General features: G+C 41.9%; 2 protein-coding genes and 1 pseudogene across 2 annotated transcripts; 1 reads left to right on the top strand and 2 right to left on the bottom strand.

Moving 5' to 3' along the window:
- The first annotated feature begins 3,566 nt into the window (after positions 1-3,566).
- Positions 3,567-4,618, top strand: LOC133711455 (4-coumarate--CoA ligase 2-like; annotated as a pseudogene).
- A 5,299-nt stretch (positions 4,619-9,917) lies between these two features.
- Positions 9,918-12,818, bottom strand: LOC133710228 (peptidyl-prolyl cis-trans isomerase FKBP62-like). The gene is made up of 11 exons (XM_062136242.1): positions 12,514-12,818; positions 12,346-12,432; positions 11,933-12,193; positions 11,765-11,839; positions 11,598-11,678; positions 11,326-11,520; positions 11,140-11,226; positions 10,879-11,054; positions 10,677-10,799; positions 10,439-10,585; positions 9,918-10,321 (listed from the first exon to the last, which is right to left on the bottom strand). The coding sequence occupies exons 1-11, from the start codon at positions 12,719-12,721 to the stop codon at positions 10,055-10,057; spliced, it is 1,707 nt and encodes a 568-aa protein (XP_061992226.1). The 5' UTR covers positions 12,722-12,818; the 3' UTR covers positions 9,918-10,054.
- Positions 12,819-13,938: 1,120 nt separating this feature from the next.
- On the bottom strand, positions 13,939-16,871 carry LOC133709423 (stress response protein NST1-like). The gene is made up of 2 exons (XM_062135156.1): positions 16,638-16,871; positions 13,939-16,113 (listed from the first exon to the last, which is right to left on the bottom strand). Exon 2 carries the CDS (start codon positions 16,073-16,075, stop codon positions 14,081-14,083), a length of 1,995 nt encoding a protein of 664 aa, XP_061991140.1. The 5' UTR covers positions 16,076-16,113; positions 16,638-16,871; the 3' UTR covers positions 13,939-14,080.
- Between the last annotated feature and the right edge of the window lie 270 nt (positions 16,872-17,141).

The following is a 17,141-nucleotide window of genomic DNA, read 5'->3' as shown; positions in this document are numbered from 1 at the left end:
ATGGAGGAAAGTGCTGAAAAACGAACCCACCGAGCGGTGTTCTCACAACTCTAGTAGAGCGTGGCTGCTAGGTCTTTTAATGAGTTCGTGTTGTTGGTTCTACCCATAATGTTAATTATTCATTTATTTTATCACATTATAGGGGAATCAAACCCATGATCTAGTTTCGGGATTTGTTAAAGTGGTAGCATTGTTTTTTGGGTGAGGTTTTCTATTGGAATCTTTAAATTTACTCACTTGACCTCCTATGCTTTTCACACCTCCTATCAAATTTTTGAATACTAAATTTACTCATTATATCTCACTAAAGTTCCTCAAATAACCTCACTCATATTTTAGAGAAATTGAAATTGAGAGGAATTTGTTGTGTATTCTCATTGATAATAGGGGCCTCTTTATATAGAGGATTACAATGCATAGAGTCTGAATCATACAAGGAAAGATAATATCTAGATTCTTCTAATTAAACCCTATTACCACTAGGTCAATTAACCTAGAGTTTGGGCCAAACACAACTTAGAGTTTTACTTGAACACTCCCCCTTGTGTTGCCCAAACGCGGTGCTTCTCTCGTTGCCTCACTAAAAACCTTGCCGAGTAACAAAAACCCTGTGGGACAAAAATAACCTCGGTCGAAGGGGAAAAAGAGCACAACACACCCTTCACATTTCGAGACCATACATGTAGACATCTCCCCCTGATGTCTGCATCTCCCTCTTATGACAACGGTCATGGGAGTTCAGATGACTTCCGCAAACGATGCTACCAACAAGTTTCTCGAAAGTGGAATTTAGGCAATGACTTAGAGAGCAAGTCTGCCACACTGTCCTCAGATTGAACCTAGTTCACTTTGATCTTGAGGAGAGTCTGTTGTTGCTGATTATGCTTGGCGTTGTCGCTTTTGATGTAGCCTTACTTCATTTGTTCAAAACAAGCAGCATTATCCTAAATGCTCGTAGGCTCATCTGTGGTAGACTTCAAACCACAATTGTTCGAACATGCGTAATTATCGATCCAATCCATATGCATTCACGAACCACTTCGTGAAAAGCAATGATCTCTGTATTGTTCGAAGATATAGCGACTAGGGTCTGTTCTATAGACCTCCAAGATATCATGGTCTTTACCCATGGTGAACACTTAACCAGTTTGGGAATGACCTTTGTGTGGGTCAGAGAGATTCCCAATATCAGCACAACCTTCCAAAACACATGTTGTTTTGGGATGGGGATAGTGGACGCAGGCTAGTGTTGGTGACGTTCCTGGTGTATGATGGGTCTGAATCTATCGTCTCTTTGTAGGGATAGAACAAGCCCATATCAATAGCACATCTCAAGTACCAAAAGATATCTTTTACACCAATCCAATGGAGTCGCATTGGCGCAGAGCTATATCTTAGCTAACAAGTTTACACAGTCTTGTGCAAGATATCTTTTACACCAATACAATCGTCCGGTCTTGTGTATTGAGCTAAGTACAATAATGCGCCTATTGTACTTAACTAGGGCATTTCTTCCCCTAGCGCATCTTCGTCGTCATCCTTCAAACGAAGAGGATCCTTTTCAGGATCAAGACTACGGACGATCATGGGGGTGCTTGAAGGCTTGACCTTGTCAAAATGCCTAAGCATCTATCAACACGATGCTCAAGTTCCAAACCGAGACATAATCGTGTTCTCCCAAAATCCTTCATCTCAAACTCAGATTTCAAGTGCTCAGCGGTTTCCCTTAACTCTTTAAGGGCTTCAAATGAAGATCATGTCCAACATGAACCGAGATGGAATCCGAAACTTGTTATAGAAACGCGCGGGCATATCCCTTCCCAATCAAGTAATCACTTTAACGAGCTTTTCAACCTTATTGTAAACGCGCTCCGTGATCTAGAGCCACTTGACTTGGGTAAATGAAGTCCACCATGAACCTTCATGTATATTCTGTATCTGGATCCCCATAGAGATACGTAGTGACCACATTTGTAAGCTGCAAGTTCAGTTATTCGGAAACTACCAAACTGACAGGGTAGTGGAGTGCAATGACATCCATTACGAGAGAATATGTCTCATCGTAGTCGATTCCAGGGCATTTTGTGAGAAACCTTACGCCATAAGGCGAGATTACCATCTCTTTTTCTCATCACGCTTTCTAACGAAGACCCATTAGTTAATAGGTTTTATGTTAGGAGGTGTTGGCATCACTGGCTCGAGAACCTTCCTCTTCGTTAGAGAATCCAACTTAACCTGGATTGCATCTTTCCATTTAGGCCAAATTTCTCTACATTGGCATTCATTCATCAACGGAGCGTGGTTCGATATCATCAGACTCAACAAACTCATGCGCAACGAAATACGCAACTACATCATCAATTATGATGGAGTTTCTATCCCACGTCTCATGTACACTAGTGTAATTTTCATAGAGCTCTATATTCACAGTAATAGATTCTGACGTTGAGGCGTCCCCCAACGATAACCATAACCAGGAAGATTCTCATGAAATGGATTTTGAGTGTCGATGATCCAATGATTAGGTTGTGCCAAAGCATCCTTCGAACCCACGGGCCTCCCACGCATCCTAGCTGGGGCCATGGCTTATAATGCCAGATTGCCACTCTCTTTGGCGTTGGCGCCATGCCTACCTCCGTGTAGGGTGGTGCTACGTCCTCTCGTATGGACGTCCTTCCTTGCTGGCATATTTGCAGCAGCTGTGTGATCTTGTCACTTTAGTAGGGATCGAGATGAGACATAGTGGGGACAGACCACGACAGTTTCTGTCGTTCCTGCTGAACATCTGTGTTCTTATCTCCCCCTAACGATGGGAAGACTGTCTCATCAAAGTGACAATCAGCAAATCTAGCGGTAATGAGATCGCCTAGCAAGGGAATTAAGTGGCGGACGATTGTTGGAGTCTCAAATCCAACTGAGTTGCCCATTCGTCTGTAAGGACCTATCATAGTGCGCTGTGGCAGCGCAATTGGCACATAAATGGCTCACTCAAATGTGCGTAAGTACGAAACTTGTACCCAGTCACTAGCTGTAAAGCAGAGGTAGATTGAGTGGCTGTGGGTCGTAGACGAATTAGCATAGCTGCATGCGATATTGCATCACCCCAAGCGGATATAAGGAGATTGGTGCGCATTACCAATGTCCTGACTACCATCGTAGTCGTTTCGCGAGACCATTTGGGTGTGTTCATGAGAATATGATATCCAACATCAGTCCCATTGCAATATCCTTTGATGTAAACTCTCTAGCATCGTCAAGTCCAATTGACGGAATAGAATGATCCGGGGAGTGAGCCCGTTGTCATATGATATGTGCTAGAAGTGTAGCATAAGCAGAATTACAAGTGGACAATGGCACAACACGTGACCAGCGTGTTTGCGTGTCAACCAACATCATGAAATATTTAAGGGCTAAATACTAGTTACTACCCTGTAGTTTAGGTCCGGAATCAATTCAGTCCTTGAACTTTCAATTTCATCAAAAACACCCCTGTGTTATAAAATCTCATCTAATAGGTCCTTCCGTTAATCATCCGTCAACTGAAACTGTTAACTCGCTGACGAGGCATGCCAGGTCAGATCCTGTGGGCCCCACCTATTAGGCAAAATTCCAAACTTGCCCCTGCCTCTAATCCACCTCCAGATCCAGCACTGTTCTCCATGGCTGTAGGGGGTCGAGAAATTGCGTCTCTTTGGAATAAGGTAAGATTGATTTACCCAATTCACGAGGTCGTAATTGTTGAATATCTTGTAGCTACCATCTGGTTTTGAAGATATCATTTCTGAACCGTTGAAGCCGATAATATCAGCAACACTAACTCTTCCCTGTTAAAGATCGAGAACTGGGTAAATCAATCTTATGAACACAATTCCAGATAAGATTAATGGATAACAGCTTCAATTGACAACACACCATGATATCCATTGCCTCTAACAACAACAACTCTGTTGTTGTAGAGACGCCGAAAATCTCTCCCACTCTCATCTCCGACGTCGTTTTCGCCTCTCAGACATAACCGGAGAAGCAGCAGCCAACCACCACTCATCATGATCTTGTCTTCAAATCTAAGCTTTCGGACCTTCCCAACATCTCCAACCACCTACCTCTCCACACCTACTGCTTCGAAAACATCTCCAACTTCTCCGAAAGATCCTGTCTCATCGTCGGTTCCACTGGAAAAACCTATACCTTTTTCGAAACCCACCTCATTTCCCAAAAGACCGGAGCCGGCCTCTCCAAGCTTGGCATCACCAAAGGCGATGTGATCATGATCCTCCTCCCAAACTGTGCCGAGTTCACCTTCTCATTCATGGGAGCTTCCATGATCGGCGTCGTCGCAACTACCACCAACCCCTTCTACACCGCCTCTGAAATCTTCAAGCAATTCAAGGCCTCCAACGCCAAGCTCATCATCACTCAATCCATATACGGAGACAAGCTCCGACACTCCAGTACCAGCTTTGATTAATACCCGATGCTCGGCGACCACTTTCACACGGTCACCATCGACGACCCTCCCATCAACTGCTTACATTTCTCAGTCCTCTCAGATGCCAACGCCTCTCAGATGCCAACGAAAACGAACTTACGGGTTCTTCGTGGCCCAGATATTCGCTAAAGACAATTACAGCTTCAATTCCTTTCTTGATCTGTTCAATTGCTGCAGGCTTATCCGCACGCACGACGTCGTGCTGAGAAAAGAGACGCAATTTCTCAACCCCTGCAGCTATGGAGGACAGCGCTGGATCTGGAGGTGGAATAGAGGCAGGGGCAAGTTTGGAATTTTGCCTGATAGGTGGGGCCCACATGATCTGACATGGCATGCCTCGTCAGCGAGTTAACGGCTTCAGTTGACGGATGATTAACAGAATGACCTATTAGACAAGATTTTATAACGCAGGGGTGTTTTGATGAAATTGAAAGTTCAAGGACTGAATTGATTCCAGACCTAAACTACAGGATAGTAACTAGTATTTAGCCCAATATTTAAACGTCCGCAAGTTGGTTGAATCAGTCCAGAGAATCCCCATGGATTCTATGTAAGAACAGAATGAGTATTTTCATATCCTTTGCATAGGACGGTCTCAGTCCTAATTTTCCTAAGGAATGGGCTTTGTAAAACAAGCGAGAGGCTTTAGAAGCAACCAATGAGGATTTTGGTTGGGCCTGAGCGTCTGAAACGCTATTTGAAGCAAGTTGGTGATTGCAGCATCACCTGAGGAGCCATCACCGTGATGGACGCCATCCATGGTGTCATGGATAGGGACTGTGCCAGCCCTAGGCTGGTGGTGGACAGCGGCGGTCACACTTAGTCCAAGAATCAACCTTTGATTCATGCTTCATTTCGCTCAAGAGAATGGATTTCCGTGTGAAGTCTTTTGTAGACGGATCATCATATCATGACTAGGATGACCTATCATGTCGTGACAAAACCAATATGTGTCTAAATCCAAGAGATCTTCTCTCATAACTTTATTGGATTTAATAGCTCGAATAGTGACATAAAGTCCACTAGAGAGACACATAAACTTCTCTAAGATGCGCCTTTATTCGCAATCATTAGAGGTATTGTGAAGGAACTCATTTCTGTTCTTTACATGCGTTTTCGCATGGAATCCGTTGGCTATTCATAGATGCGATTCGCCCTAGGAGCGTAAGGAGTTTTGCGACAGTAATCAAGGTGCCTTTTGACAAGGGGAACTTGGGCTATTCCATGTCCTTGAATCAATACTGATGGCCCAGCCATCGTAGTCACAAAGTCATATGCTCAGAATCAAAATGGAGTCATAAAGAAAAGAAATCAACTTTTATTAATAAGCCAAACGGAATTGCATCATTGTTTCTTTGACCAAGGAAAATCTAATCCAATAAACTAGCTAATGCAAAACAATAGCGGTCATCCAACTTCTTTCGGTAATTCCAATGAAAATGTGACCAGTTGAGTAGAGAGATGTCGGTGGAGAAAAGCTCGCTTAAGTACCACTTATCTCAAAACCTTCATAGAAATCACATTTACATTGAGTACGCCTACTTTGAAGAACGACTAATACCATTGGCATCTACTACAAAAATAATATGGCAATTGCCTACATCTTGGAAAATAAAAAGACTTAATCAAAATCGCCAGTTTCTGGGTCTTGATCCTTGTAGTCTTCCACCCTTAAATCGAGATCGCCATCTTGATCTTCTTGTTCCATGTAATTTGCCTCCCTTGCTTCACGATACGTCTTGTATGCGTTTGCAACGTTCTGGGGTGTTGTACATGCCTTTGCCCAATGTTCAGTTGATCCACATCGAAAACAAACATCATTATGGTCAGGCTCCCTTGATCGAGGCGCCTTTGGGGCACGATTTAGACGACCATTGCTCTTGGTGGCGTTACCACCATGGTCGGAGGCTCCGCCTCTCTCTTTCTTCACACGTTGACCTCCATGGTTCCATGCACTCCTCTCTTGGTGATTTCCTTCCTCTTTAGGGCGAGAATATGGACCAGAACGTCCAGAATTGTCCCTACTCTTAGGGTTTCGCTCCTCGTGTCCTCCCTTGGGGGCGCGACTATAATTAGACTCCGAAATAGGCTTGTTTCCCACGGATCTAGCATTATAGTTCTTCACAAGGATATTGTCGTGCTTCTCAGCTACGTTCATGGCGCCAATGAGCTCATGAAACCTTGTGATACGTCCTGCATTTACATCAATCCGATAATTCTTTGAAATCATCAGGGTAGAGACGAGGAAGGTAGAGAGAGTCTTCTCGATCAATATCGTATCAGTTATGGTTTTGTCACAAAACTCCATCAAAGACTTGATACGAAGAGCTTCCGAGTTATAATCAAGCACAGACTTGAAATCACAGAAGCGGAGGCTATGCCATCTCACTTCTAAATCAGGAAGCAGGGAGTCACGAACGTTGCCAAATCGCTGCTCAAGTTCTACCCATAGCTTTCTTGGGTCCTCCTCATTGAGGTATTCACTTTGGAGCGCGTCATTCATGTGCCTTGTCATGAGAATTATGGCTTTAGCTCGATTTGCTTCAAAAGAAGTCGCTTGCTCAATGGAGAGCACGTTCTGACTAGGCTCTTGGATGGTTTCCAGAAGTCCATCTGCCTTAAGATGTTGGCGCACATCTCGGACCCATCTATGGTATCCTGCTCCAGTTTTCTCCAGTGGAACAAAGTTCAACTTATTCAGGTTACTCATCCTGAAAAACAACACAAGATTAGGGTTAGTTTCGGAGTGAAAAAGGCTACCACGAAAAACTATAAAATTATTGAGCGTAGTCGCTTCCAAGAAAATCCGATTCCAAGAGGGGTTTTAGATTAGATCGAAACAATGATGGATGTGGTCGATCGTTTTTCTTCTCAACAAACTCTAAGTTTGGAGGACTCTACAAGCTCCAAGCTTGGAGTAAGCACGAACCCCCACAGTTCGGCTATTGGTCTCCCTTATGAAGAAGAAGGGAGGTTGGAAGTCCTCGAGAAAAAGAAGAAAAGAATAAAGAAAAACTTCAAAAACGGGAACTTTTAGAAAAGTTTACCTTGAAAAGTTGCCGGAAATCTTGACCTAAAAACTTGGTAGGAATAGTCGCCGAAAAAAGGTTGACCGGCATTGACCGGTGTTGCTGACGTGGCAGCGGTTGCTGACGTGGCAGGCTGACCGGACGCTGACTGTGGGCTGGACCTTTTTTGCTTCTGGGCTTCAGTTTGCTTCCTTCTGGGCCGAGGCTGGTCAAGTTTCTGGGCTGTGGGCTGCACCTCAGCTTCTGGGCCTAGGGCTGCGTCTGTTCCTGGGCTCGGTGATGAATATGCAGAAATCTGGCAGATGTTGACCGGCTAGGAACGTCAGAGGATTTACTGGTCGGTTCAGGGTCTTGATGGCCGGTTCCGGGATTCTGGGGTAAGGCTCCAGCTTTTGTCGAAAGATCACGGTGAAAAGTGGACGGAAAGAATGGGAACCAGGCAGGAATCCAAACGGATTCTTCTTGGGGCCAGTTCAGTCACTTCCAACGGCCGGTTCAGGTAGATTCCGGCCGGTTCTGGGGGTGGCGCCGCCGGTTCTGAGTTCCTGGAGTCTGTGGCTTCAAGGTGGATTGGTAGAGATTTCTGGGATTTGAGGGCTACGATTTTAAGGTTTCAGGGTTAGGGCTTTGTGCTGATAACGTGTTGTAGAGAAACTGAAATTGAGAGGAATTTGCTGTGTATTCTCATTGATAATAGGGGCCTCTTTATATAGAGGATTACAATGCATAGAGTCTGAATCATACAAGGAAAGATAATCTCTAGATTCTTCTAATTAAACCCTATTACCATTAGGTCAAGTAACCTAGAGTTTGGGCCAAACACAACTTAGAGTTTTACTTGAACAACTCATATAATTTGCAAACAAACTAATATCTTTATAATAAAACTTAGTCATTTCAATTATTTAATTATTCTATAAATCTTAATTACATGTCTATTTCATAATCAGACAACATAAATCTCTTATCCAATAAAAAAAAAATAAAACACAAGGGATTGAGTTTTAACAATTAATAACAAGAAAATAACATGAACTATTATGTTTTTTTTTCCTCTCTTTTAGCTATGCAAAAAAAAAAAAAAAAAAAAAAAAAACTGAATATTAATCTTTTTTCTTAATGTTAATTTTTTTTCTCTCCATTTTCTGTACCTCAAGATTAATTATTTAAATATTTTTTTAGTTTTTTTTAATTGCTAGCTCTTTTTTTTTTTTTGGCAAATATAATGGATAGACTTTTGAATTGGAAAGTCAAGAGAAAATAAATAAAATATTTTTTGGTATAATTATTGTCCTTAATAGTCATTTTATAGTAGGTTATATATGTCATTTAACAATTCATATCAAGTGAATAGATTTGGAGGTCCCAATATTGGTGGCGTGCAAATATAAAAATTGGAGGTTCAAAAATTGAAGGTATGAATAGAACTAAAAAAATTATCCTAAAAGATAATATAAATTATTAACTAAATCAATTTTATCCGCGACATAACACAAAGACTAATAAGACTTCTACCATAAAAAAAATGACAAGAGAGCTGATAGAGGGACAAAAAAGTAGGGGGAGTATATGAGGTGAAACGGCGATTATGATATGAATTTGGTTAGGCTATTGCCCTTGAGTTTGGACTGAAGCTCTAAGCAATTATGTGATGAAATAATTTAGCAACAGACAATTAAAGAGTTTTTTTTTTTTTTTGGTTACAAGGAGGCCTGAAAACAGAGAGAACAGGCAAATCCCACGAGGTTTAACACCAACCCTGCTGTATCTATTCCATCAAGATTATCCAGAATAGTATTGGTAGCATGAATGGGAGGGATTTCAAAGTATTCGTAATAATTGCGGCTAATGGATGAACTTTTCAAAGTATTCGTAATAATTCGTAATAATTGCGGCTAATGGATGAACTTTTCAAAGTATTCGTAATAATTTATTCGCAATAATTGCGGCTAATGGATGAACTTTTGCATCAGATGCATCGAACAGGAACAGGGCTACGTGACATTGTCTATAATAAGCCATCAGACTCAACCTCTAATTTGATATGGGACATTCCGAGGCTAATTTAACGCCAAAGTACAAGCCCCCAGGTTTCAGCATCACCAATTCCATCAACCAAGAATGTTAAGTTCTTTCAAATCAACTGAGAGTTATATTCCCTAGATGTAGTAGGTCGGATCAATTGTGTACTCGAAAATTGGCTGAAATCTCATGAGTAACGACATCTAGAATGGTTTTTGGACTACAGATGATTTGATGATACACAAATCCAACTACCAGAAACTTCTACTTGCAACACAAATTAGACCTACTTTGTTTGAATCTATGAGCTGCCTGCAGATACTGGTACACTAGAATTGCCAATGAAGAGTACATCTATGTTGACGCACTACCCAAAATAAGAAGCCACCAAGGAAATTGTTATTGTTATTCCATGACGATGGTTTGTTCAGTGTACAAGGTGTATGAGGCTTTCAGAAGTATACAATAACACACACAGCCTCCAATTTTGATTCTATTACATGAAAGAAAATGGTCATGCCTTGCTATCAATTGTCATTGGAACTGGGTCGTGCTTGTGCATTTTTGCAAATATATTGCCATAGAACTGTGCATCCTTCTTGTTGTACTCTCTAATTTTCTCCTTCAGAAGCTTGTACTCCTGTTTCACGTCCTTGTTGTTTGGGTCTATCTCAAGGGCCTTCTTAATGTCCAGCTCTGCCAAGTCCAAATCAACAAGCTGGATATAGGCTTGTGCCCTTCTGTACAAGGCTTTCACATTCCGACTGTCAAGTTCCAGGACCTGCATTTCACAATTTCCACACGTTTAGGAATTTAGAGGTTTAAGTAAAAAAACCCCTGCACTATCTGTAAATGGCAAAGCACACCACTATCAAGTTCATATATCAGCAAAGATTACCTTTGTACAGAGCTTTTCAGCATCTTTGTACTGTTTAAGCTTAAGCTTGCATGCAGCATCATTCAGATTGCAGGTAATCTTCAGTACCTTCGCCTGCTGCTTCTCTTCATCACTGAAGCTTGAGTCATAATCTATATATCTCACAGCCTGGCACCAAAAAGGGAATCTTGTAATCTGATCCGAATGATAAAACTGGTAGTTATTACCAGAACCGGTAGACAACATTATGCATACATACCTTTTCATATCTCTTTGAGGCCCTTTCATATTTGGCAGCCTTAAAGAGAGCGTTGCCTTCTTCCTTCTTCTTACTAGCCGCTTCAATTTTTTCTTGTGTGTTCATGTCCCAAGATTCCTTCTCCTGCAACCATTGAAGTAAGGTTTAGTCCGGTGTTTTCACATCCAGGACCTCCAAACTATGTAGGAAACATCTATCTTACCTTCACAAAGGAGACCAGCTCCACCTCATAATACACAGTTGAATTTGCAGGGACAATGGCCAATTCTTGTGCAGAATCAGATGACCCAAAAGCATATTCAGGTTGAATGGTGACCAGAGCCACCTCCCCTTTCTTCATGCTCTGCACCGCTCTATCAAGTCCATCAATAACTTGCTCTGCACAAGTAATTTCATTTTCAATTGCCATATTTTAACTCAAAATCGGTTCTAAAATGCATTCACAATCAAGACTAGTTGTTACCTTCATCTGTCTTGAATTCAAATGGCTCATTATCATGTCCCTTCTTCATAAAGATAGTGCCATCCTGTAACTTCCCAACAAGTTTCACTGATAGAGACAAGAACAAATACAAAGACTTTTTGAGTCCTACAAACATCAAGAAATCTAGCATAACTCACATTTTTAATATATTCTTCCACAATTTACCTTGAACTACCGCCCCATCATTAGGACGCTCATATCCCTCTCCCTCCTTTAAGGCCTTTTTTAGGACCTTCTTGTCCTTTGTAACATCTGAAACTGTCTTCCACGAGACCAACTCTAGGGTTATCCCAAGGGTAGCATTTGGAGGCACTGCACCTTCTTCACCAGCAGCTGGTCTTCCGGCCTCACCAAATCCATCTGTCACAATAACGCAGTTGAGATATGGCAACAAATAAACAACCAATAATAAGCAAGAATAGTAGAGCAGTACTCACATTGTGGTTTTACGGTCAAATGGACCTTTTCATTTTTCTTCATTGTTTTCACAGCTTTTGCCAAGGCTGGGCAGAAATAGCCTGCAAGCAGAGAACCAGACTAATTACACAAAGAAACAATTCACGTAACACAAGGAAATGCGTCACTGGCAGGCTAGGAAACATACCATCTTCAACAGTAAACTCCACCCCGTCAGATTTTGAAACAAGAGTCCCATCTTCAAGGCGAGCCTCATACTTAACTGAGATGACAAGAAAAAGAATCCAATGAGTTCCAATTCATTCATCAACATGTGGATTAACAAGAGAGAAAACATCATGGATAGACAATGTACCAAATACTTCATCAAGGTCTTTCGGATTCTCCCATTTCTCCCCTTCAGTAAGAATTTTCTTTATAACTCCGCCATCCTTGCATATGTCCTTGACACTAGTCCAGGAAAGCAACTCCACATCAAACTGGAGTGTGGCATTGGGAGGAATAGTTGGAGGGGATCCAGACTCGCCATAAGCCAACTCAGGTGGTATGGTGAAAATTGCATTCTCACCCTTCTTCATGGTCTTAATACCCTCATCCCATCCCTTGATCACTTGTCCTGCAATCAGTAAGCATTAACAGACCAAAGGATTCAATCATGAATGAAATATCTCACAACTTGTCCTGCAATCAGTAAGCATTAACAGACCAAATTGAATTGCAGACCCATCATCAGGCAAGACTTATCGAAAATGGTAACGAATTACTGACCTTGTCCAAGGCTGAACTTGAAAGGCGTCCCCCGATCACGGCTGGAATCAAACTTGGTGCCATCAAGCAAAGTCCCAGTGTAATGAACTGTAAAAACAACACCAACCCATCAATCACCACCAACAAACCCAAACAACAGAAACACTCGTCTGGCGAACCCACACGTACCTTCAACCTCGTCGCCGGAGCCAGGCGTCTCCCACCCTTCACCTTGCTTGAGCAGCTTCTTCTTCAGCCCATTTTTCCCAATCTCCTTCTCTTCGCCGACCTTGAGCGGGCCTGGGCTGATCGCGTCGTCGTCGTCGTCTTCCTCAGGGAGGTCCATGTCAACGTCTTCGGGGTTGGCGCCGGTTGGGAAATCAAAGTCGTCTTCCATGGCAAAACGGGAATTTAAGAGAGCGAGGATTTGAGAGAAATGAAACGCAGAGATCAGTGGATATTGGATTGGATTTGTTGGTGGGGAGAAAAAGAGTGTGAGAATGGGTTTTTATAGGCGGGAGAGTGAGTGTCTGGAGAGTTCTGAAACAAGAGAGAGTCCGGATGGTTCCAGAAATCTCTCCATTTTTGACGCACGCTCTTTTTATAGGTTCTCTCTGCCTTGGACAAAATCCAACTTCCCTTACCTTTTTTTAAATACTAAAATGGAACAATAAAATCTCTTCAACTATATTTTTTTACCTTTTTTTTTTTTTTTTTTAGCCAAGAAGTCCATGAAAATAAATAAGGAAATAATTCTTGGTCTTAAAATATGAAAATATCATCTTTGTCTTAGTATCGTTTGATATTTTGTAAGTAGGAAATTGTGAGTGCGACTCACGAAATACTAATAGTTGTATTTCTCTGTTGTTGATGTAATCAAAAAATTAAAAGATCATCTTTGTTATCCTTCGGTCTACTTGTAATGCTAGGTTCATGATTTCAGCTAGAGTCCATTACTTAAAACCTATTTTGACACGAATTGCAGGCTTCAAACCATGTATTGATAAGTTTGCCAAATCCGCATCAAACTTCTAGATGTCTTGTTTCATAATTTCCCGGCCTACGTTGGCGAGTGATGAGATAGTAGTTTTCCCTTCGTCTCAATTCAGGCAAAACCTGCTCTGCTACCACCTAACGCAATGCAAGCTATACATAAAAAGATAGACGAGCGTCTAACCATGCAAGACTAATAGGTGAGATCTTTTGAATTGTTATTGAATTGTTGATACAACCGCAATGAAAATAAATCTGAACTTCAAATGACTTGGGATTTTTCTATTTAGATTAAACTTTAATTTGCGTTGTCTTTGAGTAATATGTGTCGTTCTCTAGCATTACATTTACCAAAGTGTGGTCGTTAGGTCGTTTCTGGGTTTGGAGATCATATGTAAAGAAGATATAGAGCAATGGCCAGTAGCTTATAGTGAGAACGATGTACGTCCCTGACGATAGTGTCCTTGATGTAGACTACAGGTACTGCTTGTTAGATTGGTTTTATTGGTCACTCTCCTCTATCCAAGTTTGTAGGATTAAATATTGAGATCAATGACGTCTCTCTCGCTCTACCTAAAATCCCAAATGCATAAAACTATTAAAAATGAGGAAAAGACGATGAAAAGGAAGGACTCCTGGATGCCATTCTGGTAAAAAGGTAAACCACCAACATGAACACTGTAGCATCAACACCAACATCAAATCCACGCACAATTTTTGGTCTTTTTTCTTTTTATTTTATTCATTGAAATGCTTTTCTCACCTATGGAGAAGAAGAAACAAACTGTCTGGGTATCCTAAAGAGATCCACTCCTTCAAACGGAGAAGTCCACTCCCCGGAACCAGCAGCTGATGCATCAGCATTAGCACCTCCATCCTGCAAACCCACAAGGGTAACACCATTCATGTTCGAGGAAGCCGGTCTCATTGCAGATTGAGCACCCAAACCAGTAGTTTTTGAATCATAAAAGTTGGTATTGCCCTTCATAGCAGAAGGCATCCCTGTCCACAACCCATTAGGTCTGGTAGAGGGCGTCACACCTCTATCCAAACTCCAGTCTATGTTGGTGTAATCTAAGTGCCTAAATGAGCCACCGCCAGCACTCCAATCTACTGGAGAAGATGCCCCTGATGAGCCAGCTGACCCCAACCCGGAGAATAGTCCGAGGGAGGAAGCAGCAGCAAGTGTTTGAGATGCACCTGCTCTATTCCACAAATTATTCCCTCGAATTGTTCCAGGAGAATCCCCAGGGCCACCAGGAATAAAATGCTGATGTTGCTGTTGCTGTTGTTGCTGCTGCTGTTGCTGCTGTTGATACTGAAACTGGTGGTACATCTGATTTGAGCCCAAATTGCTAGTGCTGAGGCTTGTACTGCTTGGAATCTGAGGCAAAAACCCGCTCGACCTCATAAGTTCGACACTAGTAGAAGGATACCAATTGGTGGCAGTTCCAGGAGGTGATGAGCTCATGCTAGTAGCGGGAACCTGCTTCGTATTGACAGATTGAGGACGCTGCATCATGATAACTGGTTCCCTCACTGTTCCAGGCTGAAGGTTCTTTAACTCACCTCCAACAGCTACATAACGTGCCTCCGTCTTGACCGGTGGAGATGATGCCTGCAAAGGGGACGCCAAAGAATAGGAAACTGAAGGATTTGATCCGGCACTTGACCACCTTCTATCAGCTGGAACTGGAGTCGGTTGGCCTTTCGCCCACTCCAACTTTGGCTGTCCTCTCTTCAAAGGCTGCAGAGGTTTGTTTGCAGAATCTACAGGCCCTCCAACTGTAGCTCCTTGTTTAGTGTAGTTAAAGTCCTTATCATCCCTTCTTTGTTGTATTGTAGGAGGATTAGATTTTACTTGTGGCCTCAAGTTCTGATTAACAGTGACTGGAACCTTGCCATTACTAGCAGTTGGAGGATCACCAGTTTCTTCTGGCTTAGGTGAAATCGAAGGTGGGTCTTGCTTTGCTACTCTTAAGCTTTCAGCAGCCTTATGAAGATCACCGTCACAGGCTACAATAGCTCTTTCAACCTCCTGTTTCGAGCACTTAAACCTTACTTCCAGATCTGCAATCTGAGCAAGCTCTTCTGATATGTCAATTTTCAAATTACTCCCACCAACGTTTTGATCTCTTGGCTTACCTGAATCTGAAGCATCTTCCAAAAGCCATGATACTGATTCCTCTACTCGGCCTTCATTCTGTATGAGAGCCTCTGTTGCCTCGTCATGTTCAAAACCCATTGCCACCAGCTGTTGAGCAAGTGCCTCAAGTTTTCTCGACATAAGATAACCACTACATCGTTCATGCAACTCTTGGGCTCGCCGCTCTTTCTGACGCTGATGCTTCCTCTCATTCTTCTGACGGATTTTCTCTCGCTTGTCGTTGTCAGCTCCCGGTACTGTTTCTGGCTTAACAGGAGGATTAGATGTTTTATCTTTATGTTCTTCCGACTCACCAGACCAGCTACCATTATTTGAAACAGAATCATACTCAGCTCCAGCAGCCACCGAGCCCCCAGAATGGTCATCTGTTTCATCTATATTCCGAAATCGACTATTACTATGAACAGCCGATGCAGACGATGTTGGTGACAATTCAAGGGTATGGAATGTCCCTAGAAGCGGATTGTATGCACTAGCCGGAATCCCACTCCCTGCATTAGCAGCCCCTGACGAAGGCTTTAAAGCAGGCACCGGGGCTTCTTTCCCCGACTTCTTGTCCTTTGATTTGGATTTTGAAGTCGCTGGAGACATCTTCTCGAAATTCAAAACCAAAGAAAATTGAATAATTCCTGCAGCGTTTAGATATAGCATTTATCTATTCAGTACAACACAAATTTGAATTCGCACCATATATTAAACCCTAAAGCAGCATTTCGATACCGAACTATCTATAGTGTATAGAATCGCAAACATAAACATGTGAATTACACAATTTTAAGGCCCATTGTCCAATTTCTTGAACATTTAGGCACAATTAAAACCAAAATGACAGATTCTCATGCGCAATTCAAGAACACAGGGCCAGAAAAAACGAAATACAAAACTGGGCGAGACAACCGAATCAAACCCATGAAATTCCTCCTTAATTCGAATTGGCATAGATATTCCAGTCATGAACAAATCTTGATTTACACGGGTCAAATCGAAAAAACAAAATCTTGACCCAAAAACAATCAACTAAGCCAAAAAAAAAACTCGATTTCTTCCGCCGAAACGTTACAGACCCAAATCAGAGAAGAGAGGAAGTAATTCAATCCCATCAAGAATTGAAACGACAGAACAAAAAAGGAATTAGAAGAATTGAGGCGCCTACCTGTGTTGGGTGATCGCTGTGGATCTCACGGCCGGTTCGGTTTTGGGTGTAGAAGATTGAAATGAATGCAAGCACACAAAGGCAATTGTGCTGTTGAATGATTGAAGGCGAATCAGGGACGATAGAGAAAGAGAGAGAGAGAGAGAGAGAGCGCAGCGGTTTGGACGAGATGAGTTAGGGTTCGGATTTTTGGTTTTTTATTTTTATTTTTATTTTTTTGGCGATAGTTAGGGTTAAGAGATTTGAGGACTTTTAAACTTTGGGAATGATTTCGAATTCCACATCCGCACCCCCGTTTCGGACATTTTTATTTTTATTTTTTTTTTATTTTCTTTTTAATTAAAAAAAAAATCTATTTAGTATCTTATTTTTTTTGTTACAACAAAGCTATTTAAGTAATATAATCTAGCTGGATTTGTCCCAAAATAATCCAAACACCAAACTGACATTTATTATATCTTTTCCAAGTCAGAAAATTGAAGACTTTGATAATCATGAAGACAA

The sequence above is a fragment of the Rosa rugosa genome, chromosome 5 (genome assembly GCF_958449725.1).
Source record: "Rosa rugosa chromosome 5, drRosRugo1.1, whole genome shotgun sequence".
Taxonomy (NCBI): domain Eukaryota; kingdom Viridiplantae; phylum Streptophyta; class Magnoliopsida; order Rosales; family Rosaceae; genus Rosa; species Rosa rugosa.
Note: the sequence above shows the minus strand (reverse complement) of the source record. Positions and strands in the feature narration are given on the sequence as shown.

What these genes read in the sequence shown, in the direction of transcription:
- LOC133710228 (XM_062136242.1), bottom strand. Translation starts at nt 12,721, where the DNA reads ATGGAAGACGACTTTGATTTCCCAACCGGCGCCAACCCCGAAGACGTT. An exon ending in CTCCGGCGACGAGGTTGAAG is followed by an intron (nt 12,433 to 12,513) that starts GTACGTGTGGGT and finishes TTGTTTTTACAG; the next exon opens with TTCATTACACTGGGACTTTG. An exon ending in AGACCTTGATGAAGTATTTG is followed by an intron (nt 11,840 to 11,932) that starts GTACATTGTCTA and finishes TTGTCATCTCAG; the next exon opens with TTAAGTATGAGGCTCGCCTT.
- LOC133709423 (XM_062135156.1), bottom strand. Translation starts at nt 16,075, where the DNA reads ATGTCTCCAGCGACTTCAAAATCCAAATCAAAGGACAAGAAGTCGGGG.